Source organism: Psammomys obesus, unplaced genomic scaffold (assembly GCF_907164565.1).
Source record: "Psammomys obesus unplaced genomic scaffold, mPsaObe1.curated_primary_1811, whole genome shotgun sequence".
Lineage (NCBI taxonomy): Eukaryota > Metazoa > Chordata > Mammalia > Rodentia > Muridae > Psammomys > Psammomys obesus.
Genome location: NW_026596051.1, coordinates 17761966 through 17783338, shown reverse-complemented (window position 1 = coordinate 17783338; position 21373 = coordinate 17761966). Strand labels below are relative to the sequence as shown.

Here is a 21373-nt window from a genome sequence, read left to right as displayed (position 1 = left end):
TGGGCTGGTACTGCAATCTTTCAGAGGCTTCACTGGGGCCGGAGGAGTTAGCTCTAAGCTGGTTTCCTCTCTGAAGTGGACAAGCTGGGCAAGTCAGTAGACACAATGTGTCTCATGACTATGCTGCAGAGGTCAGGCACCACTGTCCCCAGGGTCCTCTCCATTACAGTGGTCAAGCACTACGTATTGTAGGGGGCCTGCCCATACACATGAATCCTGGAAAGAGGTTCCTTTTTAAGAGTATGGTTACCTCGATTATATGTACCTACCCAAAAGCAAAGCTTTTGAACTTTTGAGCACAGGTGAGTTTCGGCTATTTGATGTCTGTTTTGCAGTTCACAAGGCTCAAAAACACTCCTCCTGAGGAGGGAGCAGCCTGACCAGGCCACAGAGGAAGACTATAAAGACAGTCCCGATGAAACCTGATAGGCTAGGGTCAGATGAAAGTGGAGGAGATCCTCCACTATCAGTGGACTGGGGTAGGAGGATGGGGAGGAGATGAGGGAGGGAGGGAGGGCGGGATTGGGAGGGGATGAGGGTGGAGCTACAGCTGGGACACAAAGTGATCCAGTTTAGGCTATACAAGGCAATTAACAGCAAAGAGTTAAAACCACGCAGCAGCTCTGGGACAGGGCTCTTCTGTGAGATACCAACCCCAGCTGCACTCCCCCTTCATCTCATCCCTGCCTCAGTCAATCAAGATGTACCCTGCATGACCACAGCAATGACTGTGTTGGACAACCATTTAACACGCGCCTTGTGGAAGTCTGAATGAGAGCCGCCCCCTTAGGCTCATGTTGGAATAGTTGGTCCCCAGTTGGTGGAACTATTTGGGAGTGATTCAGAAGTATGGCCTTGTTGGACGGGGCCTGTCATTACAGAGAGAGAGAGATTTTGAGGTTTCAGCATGCTCTCTGCCTCCTGCTTGGGGAGGTGAGCTCTCAGCTTTCTGACACTTTTTTTTATAAGTTGCCTTGGTCATGGGGCTTTGTCACAGCAACAGAAATGAAACTAAGACACACCCATTCTCCAGTGCCACCACAAGACAGCAGCTGTGACCATCTCTTCTAAACAGGAGTTCTGCCTCTGAGGGCTAAGAAGGAGCTGACCATAGGCGAGCCAGGCCCGCTTCTCCCAGTGTCCATCCCATAAATGCTGGATGAGGTCTGGCTTTCCTTATAGTTTGATGCCACAAGTGGGTGTGTTTCTGCAGGCTCAGCCAGAGCTTGGCTGTGGCTCAAGCAGGGGAAACAGACACAGTGTGGAGCACAGTAGACTCAGCAGAGAAGGAAAAACACATCTGCACACAGGCAAGGGACCCTCCACCAGATCTTAGCAAGGAGCCTTTGAAAGATCCTCACTGCGGGGAGTTGGGGGAGGAGAGATTTCCCAGTGGGAAAACAGTGTTTGCATGGACGCTATGGGCAGGAAAGGGTCAGTACCCTCCTGTCTTCGGCTCTAAGAACATCTAGCACCAAGGCCGTCCTAACTTGGGGGCTGGGGCCTGGCTCTGGGGCCCACCATATACTCTGGATGGGAAGACCTCTCTGAGCTCAGGGTCCCTACGTGTCTAAACACATTCCAAGTCCCTGAAAAGGAGGAGCCCAGTCAATGAAACCTGACCACACTCCCCGTCCAACGTTTGAAGTCCTTTGATTTATTTGCTTTTCTTTAACAGCTGTACCAGAAGACACCTAACCCCAAGCCCTGGTCGAAGACAGGGTCTGATTCCGAGAAAATCCCTCAGACGCAGGAAATAGGGCCGCGGTGACGAGCCTAGGACTGTGGACAGATAGCCTGTGGAATGAAGCTGGTGCGTCAGGACAGGGTGAGACCGAAGCCGGGGAGGGGGCGGTGCCAGATGTGGGCGGTGCCAGGCTCCGTCAGGGGGCGGGCTGGGGCGGGGCGGGGCGGAAAAAGTTCCGGGAAGGCCGGTTGTGGCTCCCGTTTCGCTGCGAAGTTGGAGGCCCCCCAGGGCCCCGGGAAGGCCCGCCGCCATGTCGTCTGCGGACGAAAGGTCTGATAGACGGGACGGGAGCCCGCGCGCGGCCGCCACGCTCTACAGCCTGTACCACGAGGCCGGCCAGCAGCTGCAGCGCCTTCGGGATCAGCTGGCCGCGCGCGACGCCCTCATCGCGAGCCTCCGCACCCGCCTAGCGGCTCTGGAAGGGGACACGGCGCCGTCGCTGGTGGACGCGCTTCTGGATCAGGTGGAGCGTTTCCGTGAGCAGCTGCGGCGGCGGGAGGAGGGCTCCGTCGAGACCCAGTTGCGTCAGGTACGGGCTGGGCGGGCGCGACTGCCCAAGGCGGCCTGCGGGGCTGAGTCCCGAGGTGCGCGGGTGAGAGCTGCGCGAGGCCCCCGGGACGCGTGGTGCGGGTCTGAAGAGCGCGAGGTCCGGGGCGTGGAGGTCTCAAGGGCTGAAGGGAGCTGGGTTATGAGGGACACGGAGTCCTGAGGTAAGCGGGTCCTAAGGAACGCGGGACCCTGAGCCTCACAGGGTCTGAAGGACGCCGGGATCTGAGGCGCAGGGAATCCTGAGGGGTTGCGGTCTGAGGGGGAGAATCTGGGGGGTTCAGGGCCCGAGTGGTATAATGCACAGAGGTGAGCAGGAGTCCCTGGGGCACCCACCAGGGTGGTGGGGGTGTGGATGTTTGAGTAGTCCAAGTCTTGAGGTCCCACTCAGGTTTTGAGCGGTTCTGAGGGTAATAGAATGGAGGTGAGTCTGGGGCCGATGCCTGGGGTCTCTAGACTTTGAGGGGTGCTGCTTTGGGAAACTTGCTCATGAAGTTCTGTGTGGAGGATCTGAGGAACATGAGGGACCCTGGAGTGCAGGCATCGGTGGGGCGTGACGGTCTGAGGTAGTCTTGCCATTAGTGAGCTCTCATCTGTGCTCCAGACTCTAAAGGGTGTGTGGCTGTTTTAATCACTGCTCTGTTGCTATGAAGAGACACCATGACCAAGACAACTTTTTTTTTTTTTTTTTTTTTTTGGTCTGTACTCCCCCTTCCCCCCAAGACAACTCTTATAAAAGAAAGTATTTAATTGGGGGCTTGCTTATACTTTCAGAGGGTTAGTCCAATATCTTCATGGTGGGGACTATGGCAGCTTGCAGGCAGGCCTCATGCTGGAGAAATAGCTGAGGGCTAAATCCTGATCCACAGGTAGAGAGACACACTGGGCCTGGTGTGGGCTTTTAAACCTCAAAGCCCAGTGACCCCAGCGATACCGTGCTCCTACAAGGCCATACATCCTAATCCTTCTCAAACAGTGCTACTCCCTGATAACTAAACATGCAAATATATGAGCCTATGGGGGCCATTCTTATTCAAACAACAACAGTAGGGTACCAGGTTTGGAGAAAATGGAGTTCTGAAGAGGGTTGCTGTTCAGGGTTCTGTGGATGCAGGGTTCTGAGGGACACTAGGGGTCCTAAAGGACATGGGTGAGGCAGGGGTCTTAGAGGGTCACAAGGACATATGGACGGGCATTGCTTTCTGGGAAATGTGTGTAGGGTCCAGTGTGTTTGTGTTGGGTTATGAGAGTGCAGTGTAGGTCTTGGTTATTGTGTTCTGTGTTAGGGAGGTCTTCTGTGGAATGTGGGTTTCTGAACCTTGTGTGGGGTGCCAGGGAGGGCCCTAAGAGATGCATAGGGTTCTGAAGGATGGAGCTCTGAGAGAGCAGACCCACTTTTTGGTTGGTGGTGTTTTAGTATTGTATTGGAAGAGGTGACAGGTAGAGCCTGCCAGTGTTTGGTAATATATACATTCTTACTTGGCCCTCCTTGTCATTTGGTGTTGTTTGGTTTCTGTGAGATACCATAAGCACACAAAACTGAAACAAGAGTAACTGCAGCAGGAATTTCTAAATCTGATATCCTTGTTCCACATTTTGGTGAATAACTGGCATTTTTTTTTTTTTTTTTTTGTCCATGGCTATCCTGGTTTTCCCAAGAAAGAAAGCCTGAAAGGAGAGTAGCTGGCAAAATATGTTTATTTCCAAGATCACACCTGAAGCTAGGTTTCTTTTTTTCTTTTTGTTTTTTTTTTTTTTCCCCATCCTACACCCCTTTGTACTAGGGATTAAATCTAGAGCCTACTTATTATTATTATTATTTTAATTTGTTTTTTTCAAGACAGAGTTTCTCTGTGTAGCCTTGGTTGTCCTGGACTCACTTTGTGGACCAGGCTGGCCTCAAACTCACAGTGATCCACCTGCCTCTGCCTCCCAAGTGCTAGGATTAAAGGCGTGTGCCACCGCCACCCTACATATTCTAGGCAGGTACTCTACCATCAAGCTTCACGAATCTCCATTTTACTATTTACTATGAGACTTGGTCTCACTAAATTACACAGACTGACCTGAACTCACTGTGAATCCCAGGCAGGCCTTGAATTTGGGTTCTCCTGCCTTAGTCTCCCAGGCAGATGGTATTACAGGCTTTTGCCACCAGGCCTGGCCACAAGAAGCTTTTAGAGGGAAAAAAAAATGCATTTTTTTATGGTGGTAAAATTCAGAATATCTGAAAAATAAAGGAAAGAATGAGATAATCCCACATGCTTTTTGCATGCCTCTTTCCTGTTATTTCTTGTAAAGGCACACACACACACACACACACACACACACACACACACACACACACACATTTGGTATTGAGTTCGTGCTTACCATACAGTTTTACTTTCCATTATGTTGTCATGTTTTTTTTAAACTTTTAAAAGTATTTACTTCTGTATGTATGTATGTATGTATATGTGTATATATATATATATATATATATATACACATATACATATACATATCAGTGCTCTATTTGCATGTATGCCTTCATGACAGAAAAGGGCATCAGAACCCATTATAGATGGCTCTGAGCCACCATGCAGTGGCTGGGAATTGAATTCAGGATCTTTGGAAGAGCAGCCAGTGCTCTTAACCGCTGAGCCATCTCTCCAGCCCTGTTACTGTTTTCTATCTGCATCATTTAAAGTACCAAGAGGTTTCTCCCTACTCCAATTCTCCCTCTTTCTTGAAGGAGGGTTGTAAAATACTGGAGCAGAAGGGAAATGTAGGGGCTGTCCTACATGTCCTACATGGTCTGTGTCACTAGTTTAGTGTTGTGGACATCAAGAGCCACAGATGAGTACAGAATGCACCCCAGAATTTTTTACCAGAATAAGAGTGGGAGCAGTTAGGGTAAGGAAGCTCCTCCTAATCAGAACAGAACTACACCTGCAGTCTGGTGGCCATTGGTGTTCAGTGCAGATGAATCCACACTCAACAACTGGGACTTATTTGTAGCTCTCTAGAGGTTTGAGATAGAACCAGTCTGTGGTCCCAGTATTATTGGTCCTATGTCTTCTGGCATACAGGTTTTTTTCGGGGATTTTAAGAATTATTTGAAATTTTATTCAGGAAATTTTGTTAACATTGTGGTGACTTTAAATATTACAAAACTATTGTATGGCTCCCCAGTCTGCCAAGACAAACTGACTAAATATATTAGTAGTGGAAATATGTTTCAAAATTATTCTGTTAAAAAAATTACCCTGTTCATTTTTGTTTCAGCATTATTTTTCCCCCTTTGGTAATGTGGTTTTCGGAGGTATGCACAGGATAAGGCTAATGTAACTAATATCATTTATTAGTTATTAATGTAATACATTTTTTTTGAGACTGCATAGCCTTTGCATAGCCTTGGCTGTCCTGGATTTACTTTGTAGATCAGGCTGGCCTCGAACTCACAGCAATTTGCCTGCCCCTGCCTCCCCGAGTGCTGGGCTTAAAGGGTGCGCCACCATGCCCAGCTAATGTAATACAGTCTATGACTATAAACTAGTAACTTTTTAAGTTACTTTTCTATTGCTATGAAGAGATGCCATGACCAAGGCAACTTCTAAAAGAAAGTGTTCAATTGGAGGCTTGTTTATAGTTTCAGAGGGCATGTTCATGACCATCATGGGAGAAGAAAGGCGGCAGGCAGGTGTGGTGCTTAGCAGTAGCTGAGGGCTTACACTGATCAACAGGAGGCAGAGAAAGAGATGGGGCTTGTGAAGGGGATACAGGCACCCACACCAAACACACCCTCAGTGGCTGGCACACCTTTTCCAACGAACCACAACTCTCATTCCTTTCCAAACAGTTCCACCAATTGGAAACCAAGCATTCAACTCTATGGTGGCCATTCCCATTCAATCCACCGTAGTAACTAATGTAATACATTCTATGATGACAAATATGTGTCAGAAGAATTTTAGCAAATGGCAAAGGAATTATGTGCTTGTCATATTAATGCAAATACAGTGTCTCTTTAAAAAATGTTATTATCATTTTCTTACCTTTTATTGTCATCAAATTCTACTAGTGAATGTAGCATTGTTATGTTTTAAACCATTTGTCCTTCATCTGTAACAAAAGGAGAAAAACTGCAACTGGCCTTAATTTTGAAAACAAATTATATATGGCTGGAAAGATGGTTCTGGTGTTGGTGGTGCATGCTTTTAATCCCAGTACTTGGGAGACATAGGTAGGCCCGGGCTACCCAGAGAAAGTCTGTTTCAAAAACAAACAAAAAATAAACAACAACGAAACAACTAACCAAACAAACCAACAAAGTACATCCTGCCCTTGCAGAGGACCCAAGATTGGTTCACAGCATCAAGAGGCTCACAAGTGCCCGTTACTCCAGCTCCAAGGGATTTAACATTCTCATCTGGTCTCTATAATAACCTGCATGAGCAAGTACATACTCATATGCAGACACATAACATAGAAATAAAAAGCTGGAGCCAAGTGTAATGCTATGTCGCTATGTGTATTAGCGCACATCTTTAATCCCAGCACTAGAAGACAGAGGATCTCTGTGAGTTTGAGGCAGCCTGGTCTACATAGTGAACTCTAGCCAGAGTTACAGAGTGAGACCCTGTCTCAAAAAGCCAGAGTAAATAAAATAAAAAAGAATAAAAGAAATAGTTTTGGCAAGATGGCCCAACAGGTAAAGGCAGCACACACACACATACATACACACACACTTTCTCCCCCCTCTCTCTTGTAAACTAATAAATAAACACAATTCTTAAAACAAAACAAAACAAAAATAGCAGTCGAGGGTGGTGATGTAAGCCTTTAATCCCAGCAGAGGCAGAGGCAGGTGGATCTCTGTGAGTTCAAGGCCAGCCTGGTCTACAAAGTGAGTCCAGGACAGCCAGGGCTATTAAACATAGGAACGCTGTCTCGAAAAAGAAAACAAAAGAAAGAAAGAAAGAGCAATGTGAAACAAATGATTAGTTACACTCACTAGTTACACTCATTACTTACATTTCACTAAAGAAATGGCTAACACAATTATTTCCATATATAGTAATATATATTATGATTATAGGCAACTGACTATACAAGAAGAGTGTATAAAACTTTAGATTTCCACTTTCCACCCTGCCTAGAGATAGGTCCTTGTGGCGTTCTTGTTTCCCAGCCTAATTTAAAGGGGAAACTTACACAATATCCAGAGCCCTTGATGTCCTGCAGATGAAGGAGGAGGATGTCCTCAAATTCCTTGCCGCAGGAACCCATTTTGATGGCACCAGCCTTGACTTTCAGATGGAGTAATACACCTACAAAAGGAAGAGTGATGGCATCTACATCATAAATCTGAAGAGGACCTGGGAGATGCAGCTCACATCTCCCAGGTTGTTGTTGCCGTTGAGAACCTGCTTATGTCAGCATTATTTCCTCCAAGATCACTGGCCAGCAAGCTGTGCAGATGTTTTTTGCTGTCCCTAGAGCCACTCCAATTGCTGGTCACTTCACACCTGGGACCTTCACTAACAGATCCAAGCAGCCCTCAGGGAGCCATGGCTTCTAGTGGTGACTGATCCCAGGGCTAACCACCAGCCCCTCACAGAGGCCTATTATGTCAACCTGCCCAACATCTCTCTGTACAACACATATTCTCCTCTGCGCTATGTGGACATTGCCATCCCATGCAACAACAAGGGAGCTCACTCAGTGGGTGTGATGTGGTGGATGCTGGAAGTACTCCGCATGCATGGCACTATTTCTTGTGAACACCCATGGGAGGTTATACCTGCTCTTGACTTCTACAGAGATCTAGAGGAGATTGAGAAGGAGGAGCAGGCTGCTGCTGAGAAGGCTGACCAAGGAGGAATTCCAGGGCAATTGGACTGCACCAGCTCCTGCTTTCACTGCTGCTCAGTCAAAGGTGGCAGACTGGTCTGAGGGTGTGCTGGTACCCTCTGTACCTATCCAGCAGTTCCCTACTGAAGACTAGAGTGCCCAGCCAGCCACTGAGGACTGGTCAGCAGCTCCCACAGCACAGGCCACCGAGTAGGTTGTAGCCACTACTGAGTGGTCCTGAGCTCCTCTGCAGTCACCTGAGCAAAGGGAGAAAAGGTGGAAGGAAAATAAAGTTCCTAAAAGCTGAAAAAAATTTCAGGTGGGGTATACTTTATACTTCCAGAAACAAAGATAGTGGGGAAAAAAATCTCACAAGCAAACAACAAGGGGCAGGAGACTCTAGGTGCTCAAAGCTGCATAACATTAGGTACAACAGCATAGGGCTTCTGTAACCATTGCCTTGGGTTTTGATACAGAAGAAATCCAGTGCAGAAGGGCAATGCACAGTATATCTATAGTCCCAGCCACTCAGGAGGCTGAGGCAAGAGGATCAAATTTGAGGTTAGCATGTCTTTAAAAAAAAAAAAAAGTTAAATACAAACTTAAAAAAAGAAAAAAGATCCAATGGAAGTCAAAGCCAGAATAAACTCTTCAAAGGGGAGTACTACAAAGGTCTCTTCACAGCCATGTGAACTGTGCATACCACTGGCAGTGCAAATACGGTGAAAAATGAAGTTCTTTCCACGTGATAGCTGGGATTTCTCCACTTAGTCCAAGACTTGGTTTTTCTGGACCCCCTTTCTATTTTTTATGATGACAGGAAACCTTTTGAAGACTCCAGATGTGTCCTTGAACATAGTCCATATATTAAAACTTTACTTTGAGCAGTTCAAATGTGCCAATGGGATGTATTCTGACAATAAGCAACTATGAAGTTGTTTCAGATTCTATATCAGCTAAGAATATTATTGGTTCTGTGCTAGTGTGCTGACATACACATTTAACCCCAACACTTGGTATCCTGAGGCAGAAGGAGCTGAATTTGAAACCAGCCTGAGCTACGTTGAAAAACAATCTCAAATACACACACACACAGGAGCAAGATATTAATGACTTTTGTGTGGATATAAAATTGTGAATAGCATATGTTGAAGGTGATTTGAAAAAAGGGCCAGGAGGAGTAGAAAATGTTTCTGGTGGTACAATGTCAAGGGGCCACATGTGGTAATGGCCTTTTCAGGCTCCCAAGTTGGCCAACGGAGTATACATACAAAGAATGTGTCTGTAATTCTTAGATGTTTTTAATTTTTAATTGTCAAAATATATTTTAACATTTTTTAATGATTTTCTTTATTTTGTGTATGTGTGTCTGTATGTATGTAGGTGCACCATGTGGTTACTTGGTGCCCATGGAAGAAGGTATCAGATCCCATGGAACTAGAGTTACAGGTGTTTGTGAGCTATCTGTTTTGTGTGCTGGGAACTAATCCTGGATCCTCTGCAAGAGCAGCAAATGCTCTTAACCACCAAGCCACCTCTCTAGCTTGATATATTTTTACTTAAAAAAAAAAAGTATTTATTTATTTATTTTATATATATGAGTGCTCTTGTTTTCATGTACACCAGAAGAGGGGATCAGATTCCATTACAGATGGTTATGAGCCACCATGTGGTTGCTGGGAATTGAGCTCAGGACCTCTGGAAGAAAAACCAGTGCTCTTACTGGCTGACCATCGTTCCAGGCCCCATATTTTTACTTTTAAGATATGTATGTACGTGTTTGCCTGTATCCCTGGAGCTGGAGTTACAGGTGGTTGTAAGCCACATGTCATGGATGCTGGGAGCAGAACTCCCGTCTTAACTGTAGAGCCATCTCTCCAGCCCCTGTAATTTTATTATTAAGAAGCATTTTAATGATTTGCTGTTCATAAAAGTGAGTACTTTTTGCTTACCCACCAGTCATTTTTGTGAGAGCTGTGTTTCAGTCACAGATTGGGGAAGAACAGAAAGGTTTATCACCTTGCTCACCTCCCAGAGACTCCGTTGTTCACTAAAGTAACAAGGCAGGTTTAAAGCCACAGAAGCAGCTGGACATTAAAGTGCTTGCCTTTTATCCCAGCACTAGAAGGGCAGAGGCAGGTGGATCTCTAAGTTCTAGGCCAGACTGGTCTACAGAGTGAGACCCTGTCAAACAAACAAATAAACAAACAAACAAAAAACAACTACGGTAGAAAGCAAATGGTTGCTTAGATTGCTTTCATTGATGGCCACATCCACCATCTCTAGAAACAGGGACTCTAGACCAGAAGGGAATAAGGGCTCCCACAAAGAGTACTGAAGACTGGGGATGTGGAGGAGCTGAGAAATTCATCTTTGGCAGACAGTAGCCAATATTTCTGGACAAGGCCATAAACTTGTCCTCATGGTATCCAGAGTGGGACTTGAGACCTTACCCCATCTGCAACTTGAGGCCTGGATGGATATTTTGCAAACTTCTTTCAGATAAGATTTTCTGGGTTAACAGTGCTATTCACCATGTAGCCTGTGACTAGGTGACTGTATCCTGTTGTCCTGGACACTGGCCTCGCAAGCCCTGCCTGATCCTGGCATCAGATCTCCTTTCCTTCCAATTGTTCTCTTCCTATTTTGCTATACTGTATAGAGTAGCAGTCCTCAATCTGTGGGTTATAACCCCTTTGGAAAACCTCTATCTCTCCAAATAATTACATTATGATTCATAACAGTAGAAGAATTACAGTTATGAAGTGGCAACAAAAATAGTTTTATGGTTGGAGGTCACCACCATATCAGGAACTGTAGTAAAGCATTGCAGAATTAGGAAGGTTGAGAACCACTGGTATAGGCTGGAAAGATTTTGGTATTTTTTGTTTGTTGATTATTTTGAGATGGCTCAGTGGGCAGCAACGCTCTCTGTGCAAGCCTGTTGATCTTTGGAACCGAGGGTGGAGGGGGAGAACCAATTCTTGAAAGTTGTCCTCTGATTTCTCTATGTCCGCCACACTGATTCACTGACGTACATCACACATACATACATGTGCAGCAATAAATAAAAATATAAAGAGAGTACTAATTCAAGTTTGTCTCTATAGCATAGTTGGTGTTTCATTTATCATGGTGACAAGATCTAGGGATAGAAGGTAGAGGTTGCATCTTCCTACCATCTCCTAAAAGGAAAAGCTTAGCCATATCCCTGGCTTTTGTAAGTCTGATTCTTCATGTGTGGAGTGGATTGGTTGAGGCCATTTCATCTTATCATGTACTGTTTATGTTTGAGGATTCTTTGGAAATGGGAAAGCACAAATCTAAGGCCAGCTTGTTATAAATGGTCATTTTAGCCAGGCTGGTAGTGTGTATAAGTGGTCCTCTAATTCAGGAGGCTAAGCTTAAGCTCAGGGATTCAAACCAGTCTGGGCAGCCTAGAGAAAGTATTTTTAAATTTTTATTTATATGTGTGGGTGTTTTTGTCTGCATGCATGTCTGTGCACCACGTGCATGTCTGGAGGCCAGAAAAGGATGTCCGATTCCCTGGAACTGGAGTTATAGACCATGGCAACTGGCCATATGGGTGTTGGGAATTGAACCAGAATTCTCTGGAAGATCATTTAGTGCTCTTAACTGCTGAGACATTTCTCCAGGCCCAGAAAATGTCTTTTTTTCCCCCCATTCTAAGGCAGGGTTTCTCTGTGTAGCTCTGGCTGTCCTGGAATTGGCTCCATAGACCAGGCTGGCCTCAAACTCAGAGATCCACCTGCCTCTGCCTCCTCAGTGCAGGGATCAAAGGTGTGTGCCACCATGGCCTGGATCTCCAGAAAAAAATCTTAAACAAAACAAAATAAAATTGCCACTTAAGGACCCTTAGTTCCAACACATTGGAAGCCTGAGACAGGAAGACTGCCATGAGTTAGCCTGAGCTACACACACACACACACAGACCTTGTGTCAAAAACCCAAAACAATAATAATTATTTTTGGCTGGCCTGGAACTCATTAGGCAGAGCAGGCTGACTCAAACTCTTGGCAGTCCTTCTGCTTCAGCTTCACAAGTTCTAGGATTACAGACATGGGCCGCCACACCCAGTTTTTCTTTCTTTTTTTTTTTTTAAGTAGTAATTAGGATTTTAGGCTATATTCATTTTCTAAACAAAAGTACTACAAATGGTGAACTTAAAGCAACAGAAATTTATTTTTTTTCACAGTCCTAGAGATTAGAAGCACCAGCTCAAAGTGTCAGCTGTCTGAGGGTTCTGGGGGAAGGTCCTTCTTTATCTCTGCCAGCTTCTGGTAGTGGCTGCCAGTCCTTAATGTTCTCTGGATTGTAGGTGCTACGCTACAGTTTTTGTCTTCATAGGCCTTCTCTTCTAAGTATGTCTGTCTAAAATTCCTTCTTAAATGGACATTAGTTAGTTAAATTGAGAATAATCCTAATTCAGTATGACCTCACTTGAATGAATGACACCTGCAAATTCTTTATTTCTATTAAGTAATTTGTTTGTTTATGCTTTATTTTGTTTTTCAAGACAGTGTTTCTCTTTGTAGCCCTGGCTTCTGGCTGTCCTCAAACTTATTCTGTAGATCAGGTTGGCCTGGCCTCAAATCCGGAGATCCACCTCTCTGTGCCTCCCAGTAATTATTTATTATTATTATTATTATTATTATTATTATTATTATTATTTGAGACAGGATCTCACTATGTAGCCCTGGATGGTTGGTCGGAACTCATTCTGTGTAGACCAGATCTCACAGAGATCTGCCAGACTCTGCCTCCCAAGTGCTGGGATTAAAGGTGTGCGCCACCACATCTGGCTGAGACTAATTTTAAATGAAGTTTGAAAAATATTATAAGATGAAAAACTCCAGCGTTAACTATGTAATTATCTTGAAAGCCTGAGTGTTATCTAGTGTACATTATCGTTGCCAGATTTTCCTTTGTTTTTTATCACATTTGCTTTATTTTTTATTTTTTAATTTTTCCTCTTCTGGCCTCGAAGTTGCTATATAGTTGAGGATTCCTTGAACTTCTTGTATTCCTGCCTCTGCTTCCTAAGTACTGGGATTAAAGGTGTGTTCTATCATGCCTGGGTTTGGACCTTTGATTTTGACATTGTTTCATTTAATCAAGCTGTGCTTTAACTTTCAGTTATTGAACCTCCCTGTCTCCCTTTACATTTTTAGATAGGGTCTCCTGGGCTGGCCTCAAATTTTTGATCCTCTTGCTTCAGCCTCCAAACCACTGGGATTAAAGGAATGTGTCACCACAGCCATCTAAACTATGCTTTTAAATTATTTTCTGCTTAGGAAGTTGAACGACTTACTGAGCGACTAGAAGAAAAAGAGAGGGAGATGGAGCAGCTGATGAGCCAGCCTCAGCATGAGCGGGAGAAGGAGGTCGTCTTGCTTCGGAGAAGTGTGGCAGAGAAGGAACAAGCCAAGGCTGCCAGCGACATCCTGTGCCGTTCCTTGGCTGATGAGTCCCACCAACTTCGCAGGACATTGGCGGCCACTGCCCACATGTGTCAACATCTGGCCAAATGTCTGGACGAACGACAGCATGCACGGGGAGATGGTGAGGAGAAAAGCCCTGATGAGGTAGGCAATGAAGACTTGTGTGGCAAGAGTCATTTTCTGCCATTCTCTAGGACTCCGGAGCAATCACCGAGGTCTGGGGTGCCACAGAACCTACTGTTTTCTCAGTGAGGAGAATAAGCTTGCTTACCAGAAGAGATGTGATGGGACATGTAGCCTGTCCGCCAACTCCCAGCATTGCTTGTGGCTGATTCTGCATGCAGGTTGGGAGAAGGCATTTTGGTTCTTTTCTGCACCGAGGATAGGAAGGGAATTGCTGGGGATAGAAGGGCTGTCCCAGGAAGTGTTGTCATATGTGTTTTTGACAAACAGTGAAACTGAGGCAGATGTAGGTGACACTGCTAAGGAGGACAAATGCCTCCACGTGCCACATATGCAGAGTCCCGACCTAAAGCTGCTGGAAGACCCACGAGTGGCAGCCTGTTTTAGGCTCCTTGCATCTGAGTGGTAAGAGCTAGTTCAGCCAGAAGCCACACGAAGAGCCAGAACTTCTGTTGCTAGTAACACGGCCTGCCATAAGCTAGGCTGCCATAAAGCCAGCCTCTGGGCTATAGCTTCTTCATTATCACACAACACAGACCATCTTCATGCCTCAAAACTATGAACCCCCATGTCATCACTATGTGAGGTGATGACAGAGGGGCCAGAAGCTAGAAGGGCCAGGTTGCAGTAGGGACCCAAGAAAAAACCCCTGTGCCTCCAGGTCAGGACATTTGGGTTATGGCTCTTTGAAAGGTTTGGTAGAGGAGAGGAGAGGAGCATGACCAAGGTTTTGGCATTGGGCATATGTAAGGTAGTCAGGGGAGAGCTGCATCTCATAACCACAGGGCACCTGATAGTAATAGCGTATGACTGATGGGACTAGGACTCAATAGAGGCCAAGTGCTGGGCATGGCACCTTATTTCCTACTGGCAGGTGGTGCTGATCTGTGTGGAGCTGACAGGGAAACACTCACATTTGGTACCTCTGTGTGCCATACACACCCATCTACCAGCCTCCTGAGGCTGCTTTGAGATCTTCAAGGGGAATGTTACAGTGATACAACCCAGTGGGTGTACTTGTGACTTTTGTGTTATTATGACTACAATAGCAACAGAACAACTTTGGGGTGGGGCTGGTTTCAGTCTGTCATGGTGGGCATGGCATGGCCAAAGTCAGGGTAATAGGAACCAGTGCCAGAGGATCCTCACATCATGGCAGACAGGAAGGAGGTGGTGGAGACAGAGACAGAGACACACAAACAGAGAGAGACAATGAGACACTAGGACTAGGGGCCAGGTATCATCTTCAAAGACCTGCCCTTACTGACTCACTTCTGACTGCTGTGCTACACCTCCTAAAGTGTCGATAGCTTCTACAAGTAGCTATCAGCTGGGGATCAGGCTTTCAAACCATGAGCTTGTGGGGGACATTTCCTAACAGTGGTCCAGGCTGAGTCTGCATCTCCTGGGCACTGCCCACCCTCCACCCCCCGCCCACAGGGCCTCTAGATCACATCCTTTCTAGGCAGTTCTCTGAGGCTGCAGCAGTGTTCATAAGACTGTGTATGTTCTGAGGAAAGGGGACACATAGCTACCAGCAGCTTCTCAAAAGTGTGAAGAAACTTCAGATGGAGAACCAACCATCTCAGTTGGATTTCACAAGACGGTCACCCTAGAAGGAACACTGCTGTGTGTGTTTTTGTATAGGAGGTGATGGGTGCTCTTGTCCACGTTTGTGTAACTGAAACATTCCCCTTAAAGATCTCAAAGTAGCCTAAGCAGGTTGGTAGGTGGGTGCTGGCTTTTGGCACACAGCACCTCATGCCTCTAAGTCAGTATCACTTCTCAGCCCTGGTCTTGGCTGAGTCATCTGGGGTTTCCCAGCAGACTGGGTTAGGACATGCACTTCCTCTCATTCAAGGGGAATTCTTAAAACTAATGTCAGTGATTTACAGTCCCTCTGTACTGCTGAATGCCTGGGATTTCTGGGGTACACATTATACTCCAGAAAAGTTTTTATGAGACTTTACAGTTGGGCCAGCCAGTGGCTATTAGGGGTTAGTTTGGGATCTGACTTCTGTGACTGAATGCCCTGATTCTGACCCTATGAGAAGCACAAGTTAGGATGCCTCATCCAGATTAGGTCATTTGTCTACAGGCAGGATTTCTGTCTTGGCGACTCTGCAAAGGTAAGATGGATCTGTGGTCAGGCCTACAGCAGGGGTTTGGAAAGCCTCCTGGATGCTGGGTGGTATGTCTCTGTTAGAGAGGCAAATTACATTCCTGTCTAGGAGGAGCTGTACTTGCTATCTGCTTTGCTTCTCCATCGAGTGAACAGTGACCGCCTCCTACGGTACAGCTGCAGAGGTGGTCTGTGACCTCAGCCTCTGGCTCCAACTTCTCCTTTTCTGTATGTGATACACAGGCAGTGACAGGGCTTCTTATTGTCTTACCCTTATGTAGCTGGAGCGTGTAAGCAGGGATGCTTCTGGCCAGAGTGTTATTGAGAAGTTACAGGAAGAAAACCGGCTATTAAAACAGAAGGTGACTCATGTGAGTATCTAACAGCCTATTGAAAAGGAACACTAATCCTGACAAGCAGCAAATGAAGGCTTTGTCTTTAGCTGATGCCCCTTGGCTGCTTTTACTTGATCCACACCGTCTCCAGAGACCTGCCACAGAGGATATATAGGTCTAGACTTTCTCTGTCCTCCCAGAATTAACTAGTCAATAAAGGACGTGCAAGAATTACCATCAGGAAGTAGTTTGTGTGTGTGTGTGTGTGTGTGTTTGTGTGTGTGTGTTTGTGCTTGTATGGGAAGGCTACAAGGTGACATCAGGCAATTGTACCCTACCTTATTTTCGCAGCAGGGTCTCTTCCTGAATCAATCAGGAGCATATAGCTTTAGCTAGGCTGCCTGGCAATGAGCTCCAGGAATCTACCTGTCTCCCAGTCCCCAGCACTGGGATTATAGACATGTGCATCATACCCAGCTTTTACATGAGTATTTGGATCTGAAATCAGGTCTTGATGCTTGCTCAGTAAGTAGTGGGCTGGCTGAGCCAATGTCCCCAGAAGTAGTTTTGGGGTTTCTCTTTCCCACTCTGGCTCTGGGAAGTAGTTTTTAAGGCAAGGAAATTTTACCGAGTTCATATCTGTTTAAGACCCAAGACCCCTTAATATGGCCAGGTGGTGGCCTTTAATCCCAGCACTTAGCAGGCAGATCTCTGTGAGTGCGAGGCCAGCTTGATCTACAGACAGAGTTCCAGGACAGCCAGAGCTACATGGTGAAAACCTGTCTCAAACAAAACAAAAAACGACCGTTAATACAGATGTTACTATAATGTATCAGGGTCCCCTTGCAGGCTTAGAACTCTGTCTATACAAAAGAGAAAGGGAGGCAGTTTCTCCTTAGAAAATCTTACTTGGTAAATTATTGCTGATAACCACAGATTCATGCTGGTCTGAGCAAAAGTCTCTTTTGGTTCTGTCTTTTCAGGTAGAAGACCTCAATGCTAAGTGGCAGCGTTACGATGCCAGTAGGGATGAATATGTGAAGGGGTTACATGCACAGCTAAAGAAGAGACAGGTCCCTCTTGAGCCTGAGCTGATGAAGAAGGAGATTTTCCGGCTTAACAGACAGTTGGAGGAGAAAATAAACGACTGTGTAGAAGCAAAACAGGAGCTGACAGCTGTGAAGTTGGCCCGGGACACTGCGCTGGAGAGAGTACAGATGCTAGAGCAGCAGGTGTCCTCAAGCTCTGAGTAGCACCAACAGGGGTGTTTGCCTGTCTACTCACCACAGGCAGTGGCCCTAGTCTTGGGATAGATAGCTTAGGCTAAACATTTGGTGGCACTGGGTGGGATAGTCAGAGATGTGGGAGAAGCCAGGTAAGTTTTTTCCTTCCTTGAAATGTGCATTCTGTCATTTCTCAGATTCTTGCTTACAAGGATGACTTCAAATCAGAAAGGGCAGATCGGGAACGAGCTCATAGTAGGATTCAAGAACTGGAGGAAAAGGTCATGGCCTTGATGTACCAAGCATCTCAGAGACAGGTAAGAGCACAAGAGAATTTCTCCCTTTAGATGTAGGTTTTTTTTTTTTTTTTTTAATGAAATGTGAACCTTTGTTTGCAAAGATATATTGGCTGACAATACTGTTGGTGATGGGCCCTCCCCAGATCTGGGCAGGGTAATCTCTCCTGGGCCTAGGGTGAAACCATAGAAAACCTCTCTGTAGTAGTGTATTTAGCTGTGGAGGTTGGCATGGTGGCCTGTGGTGGTAAAGGCTAGCTGTCCTCAGGGCTTTTCCCATCTTCCCACTCATTGTTGCAATGCAACATAAGCATATCCCTGGCCTCAGGTGCTTTATTGGCAGTTCTGTGTCTGTCCTTGTTTTGAGGTAAAGACCCTATTAACTATGTTACAGAGGTAGCACTGAGGTCCTCCGGGATAGCCAGTGTGCTTGTTGCCACCTCTGGTTTTAGTGCTAGTGTATGTTGTTAGTGGAAGTTTCTCAGGCATGAAAGCTGGACATGTATGCCCTTTACCTCTCCTACCTGGAGAGACTCATGCTCAGGAAATTCTCAGGAAAGGTTTGTTACTTTAGCCTCTTAGTATCCACACATCTTCTGTACTGGGATAAACCCCAGACTCCCATCAGAGAATTTACTGTCCTGACATAGCTTAGATAGTAGAGGCACCTCTGGAAATCAATAGGCTGGGAAGGCAGAACTGACTTGGAAACGTTCCTTCCCAGTAAGATGTGAGGGGAACAAGTTATCTGTGAAGGCCACCCACTGTTCTGTTCTGAGCAGCTGCTTCCCTTCCTCTGCACCAGGGGCGACCTGGTAGATACCTTTCTTCAACCCCCTTGAGCTAAATTCCCATAATAGGACTTGGCACAAGTGCCAGTGCTCCTAATGAATGGAGGATTTTGGTGGAAACTGTGCCCCTAAGTTCAGAGGCCAAGAGGGTGGTGCCAGAGGGTTTCCGCAGTCGAAGAGGGCCCTCCTCCAGAACCTTTGCTCAGCTTGAGCAGTCCTTTTGACATCATATGATGGAATGTGGATATTTCCCCATCCTGTTCGAGATCAGGCTCATTCAGGGTGGTTAAGGCCATAGACGAAGCTATTCCCTTAAAGCTCTAGGACTGTAGGCATAGGACAGAATCTTCTAGCATGTAATATGGGCAAGGATAGGGACATTTTCTAATATGACTGTATGGGTTTGCTGCTCTGCCTGTTGATTTTGCCTGGTTTGTTTGCTGTCTCCCGTGTGCTTAAGATCGCAAGATCACTAATGGTGTAGGCATGATGGCCTCAGGCAGCCTTTTTCAATGATGTGCCAGAGGAGTGACTTTACCAGTTCTAGGCCTGCCAAGCCAGGTCCTCCGAAGGATTCCTCCTGAGCCCCAAGGGCTAGATTTCTAGTGGGGATCATGGCCTTTGCATTAGTTGTGGCCTCTCAAGCCTCCACTGTTGCTCCACTTGGCACTGTTGTGCCAAGGGGCACAACCACATGACAGTGGTGCTAGAATGATTGGAGATGTTGTCCCTCGAGAAAAATCCAAATTCAAACGCAAAGTGAAAGCACCAAGAGCAAGTGTTGGAGTAAGTAGCAATGGGCACTGCTTCTCACAGTGCTTTGTGGCATTTGTTTAGAGCCCATGTGCTGGCCTGTGCCAAAGGTGCACCAAAGGTGCACTCATGGCTGCCACTATAGGTCTGAGGTTGTCTAGCACCCCAAATCACATTGAGGAATAGTGGGACTTAGTTTGCCTGTTCCCTGGCTAATGCCCAGTCCATGCTGCTCACTCCATGCCCAGCTTTGCTTCTCTCACGCTAGTGGTAGTGAGGCATGGTACTAGGGTCACTTCCTTGAGTGAATATCCGAAGGCTGAGGGCTCCATTTCATGGTGGGGAGAAAACTCCACTCAGGCCTGTTCTTTCATGATATGACCAAGTCCCTGTAGGACGTCTTCAGTTGTTCACTTGGTACCTTCATCTAGACAGCAAGAAGCCTTAGGATTTGAGGAATGAGGTCTTCCAATTTAAGCTTTTGGAAACTCCCGAACGCCAAAAAAAATACCTTGATTCTAGAGCTTTGGAGAACTTTCAGTACGTGGGCTGATAGCTGTTGCTTGATGGATGTGAGGCACTGTGGTATATCAAGAAGCAAGGAAATGAGATTTAAGTTCTACTCTGAGATACTGTCTTTAGTTGTAGAACCTAGGGCCAGACTTTGTGACTTCTAGCACAGCCCATATAAACTGACTTTTGCCTTCTGTGCAGGACTCCCAGGAGCCAGGACCCTGTCGGATTCATACGGGAAGCAAAACTGCCAAGTACTTAGAGATTGATGCACTGCAGCATATGGCACCTGGTGACTGGAGGCCTGGGTCTAGGTCCCAACAGATGGAACCTTCTGCAGAGGGTGAACATGTCTACACAGCCCAGAGAGCTCAGGGTGACCTTCAGTGCCCTCACTGCCTGAGGTGCTTCAGTGATGAACAAGGCGAGGCATTTCTCAGGCACTTGTCTGAGTGCTGCCAATGAGCCAGAGCCATGAATGGCCCGTAACCAGCGTAACTGCTCTAAGGGATTGGTGAGGTGTCCTCAGACTCAGTCCTCAACTCAGTGTATTGCATTCTACTGGGTCCACAGATGGGCAGGGTCATTTTAATTTGGCCATGGGCCAAACTGGGTCAGAGGGAACTATGGACAGAACAGGAGGTAAGAGATAAGGTGAGGGGCAACAAATGGGAATCAGTCTTGTCTCTCATGTGGAGTTTGGACCTAGCTGTGAATTCAAAACTGCAAGCTATCTGGTGTGGGAGTATTCTGAGGCCTGCTTGCACCTAAGAGGTGTAGTGCTTGCTGGAAGGGGAGTTGCTATGGGAGCAGGGTGTCCTCTCTCCAAGGTGGAAGTTCCATCCTGTTGTGTGGGAGCTGCCTCATCCTGAGTGGTCGATGCTGCACTACACTTACACAGTACACTAGCGCCTTCCCAGACACAGCAGAACCACAGAGAAGCACCCAGTACTACCATCTTGTAGAACACTTGTATTTCCAAAAGTGAATGCACTTTTATTTCGTAATCATTTATTTTTTATAATAAATGGACTTACTACTGTGTTGCTCTGAGAGTTGGGCTGGGATGTGTGCAGGGACAATGGGTGTTTTCTGGTTGCTCAGGAGAGAACAGCTGGTAAGGAGAAAAATGCCTGCTGTCTTCCCCCAATTCAGAGGTGTCAAGGAGAGCAACCAGCCTGACTTGCTGAAGCTTCATAGGCAGAGGTTGCCTTAGGATTGACAAATGAAGTCTTCTAATTTAGGCATTTTTACCTTTAGCAATTCCAGAGAGCCAGGTAAAACTCTTTTTAATACCTGACCTTTGTTCTACACCACTTGGAGAAACTCTTGGGTATGTGGACTGAGAGTTGATGTTTGATGGAAGTGATGCACGAGGGTCATGATATCCTTTGACAGGGGCAAGAGGCTGGGTTTGGAACTCCATTTGATGCTCCTATTCTTCTGAGTGCAGGAATATTAAAAAAGATCCAGACAGGGGCCATTGGATAGCGTGATATTATGACCTACTCAGGTGACTGGGTACTAGCCTAGTGCTTTGCATCAGCTATCTTCAGTCCTGGC

General features: G+C 46.2%; 1 protein-coding gene and 1 pseudogene across 2 annotated transcripts; both read left to right on the top strand.

Annotated features, from left to right (window-relative positions):
- Window positions 1-1919: 1919 nt before the first annotated feature.
- Window positions 1920-21097, top strand: Tnip2 (TNFAIP3 interacting protein 2). 2 transcript variants are annotated; one of them, XM_055624342.1, is made up of 6 exons: window positions 1920-2276; window positions 13448-13738; window positions 16181-16270; window positions 17218-17466; window positions 17655-17774; window positions 20012-21097. In XM_055624342.1, exons 1-6 carry the CDS (start codon window positions 1998-2000, stop codon window positions 20273-20275), a joined length of 1293 nt encoding a protein of 430 aa, XP_055480317.1. In that variant the 5' UTR covers window positions 1920-1997; the 3' UTR covers window positions 20276-21097. The 2 variants fall into 2 exon arrangements, with proteins under 2 accessions (XP_055480317.1, XP_055480318.1); XM_055624343.1 differs by lacking the exon at window positions 1920-2276 and adding an exon at window positions 2405-2457.
- Window positions 2593-8372, top strand: LOC129688850 (40S ribosomal protein SA-like; annotated as a pseudogene).
- Window positions 21098-21373: the final 276 nt, after the last annotated feature.

What these genes read in the sequence shown, in the direction of transcription:
- Tnip2 (XM_055624342.1), top strand. Translation starts at nt 1,998, where the DNA reads ATGTCGTCTGCGGACGAAAGGTCTGATAGACGGGACGGGAGCCCGCGC. An exon ending in AGGAGAAAAGCCCTGATGAG is followed by an intron (nt 13,739 to 16,180) that starts GTAGGCAATGAA and finishes ACCCTTATGTAG; the next exon opens with CTGGAGCGTGTAAGCAGGGA. An exon ending in ACCAAGCATCTCAGAGACAG is followed by an intron (nt 17,775 to 20,011) that starts GTAAGAGCACAA and finishes CCTTCTGTGCAG; the next exon opens with GACTCCCAGGAGCCAGGACC.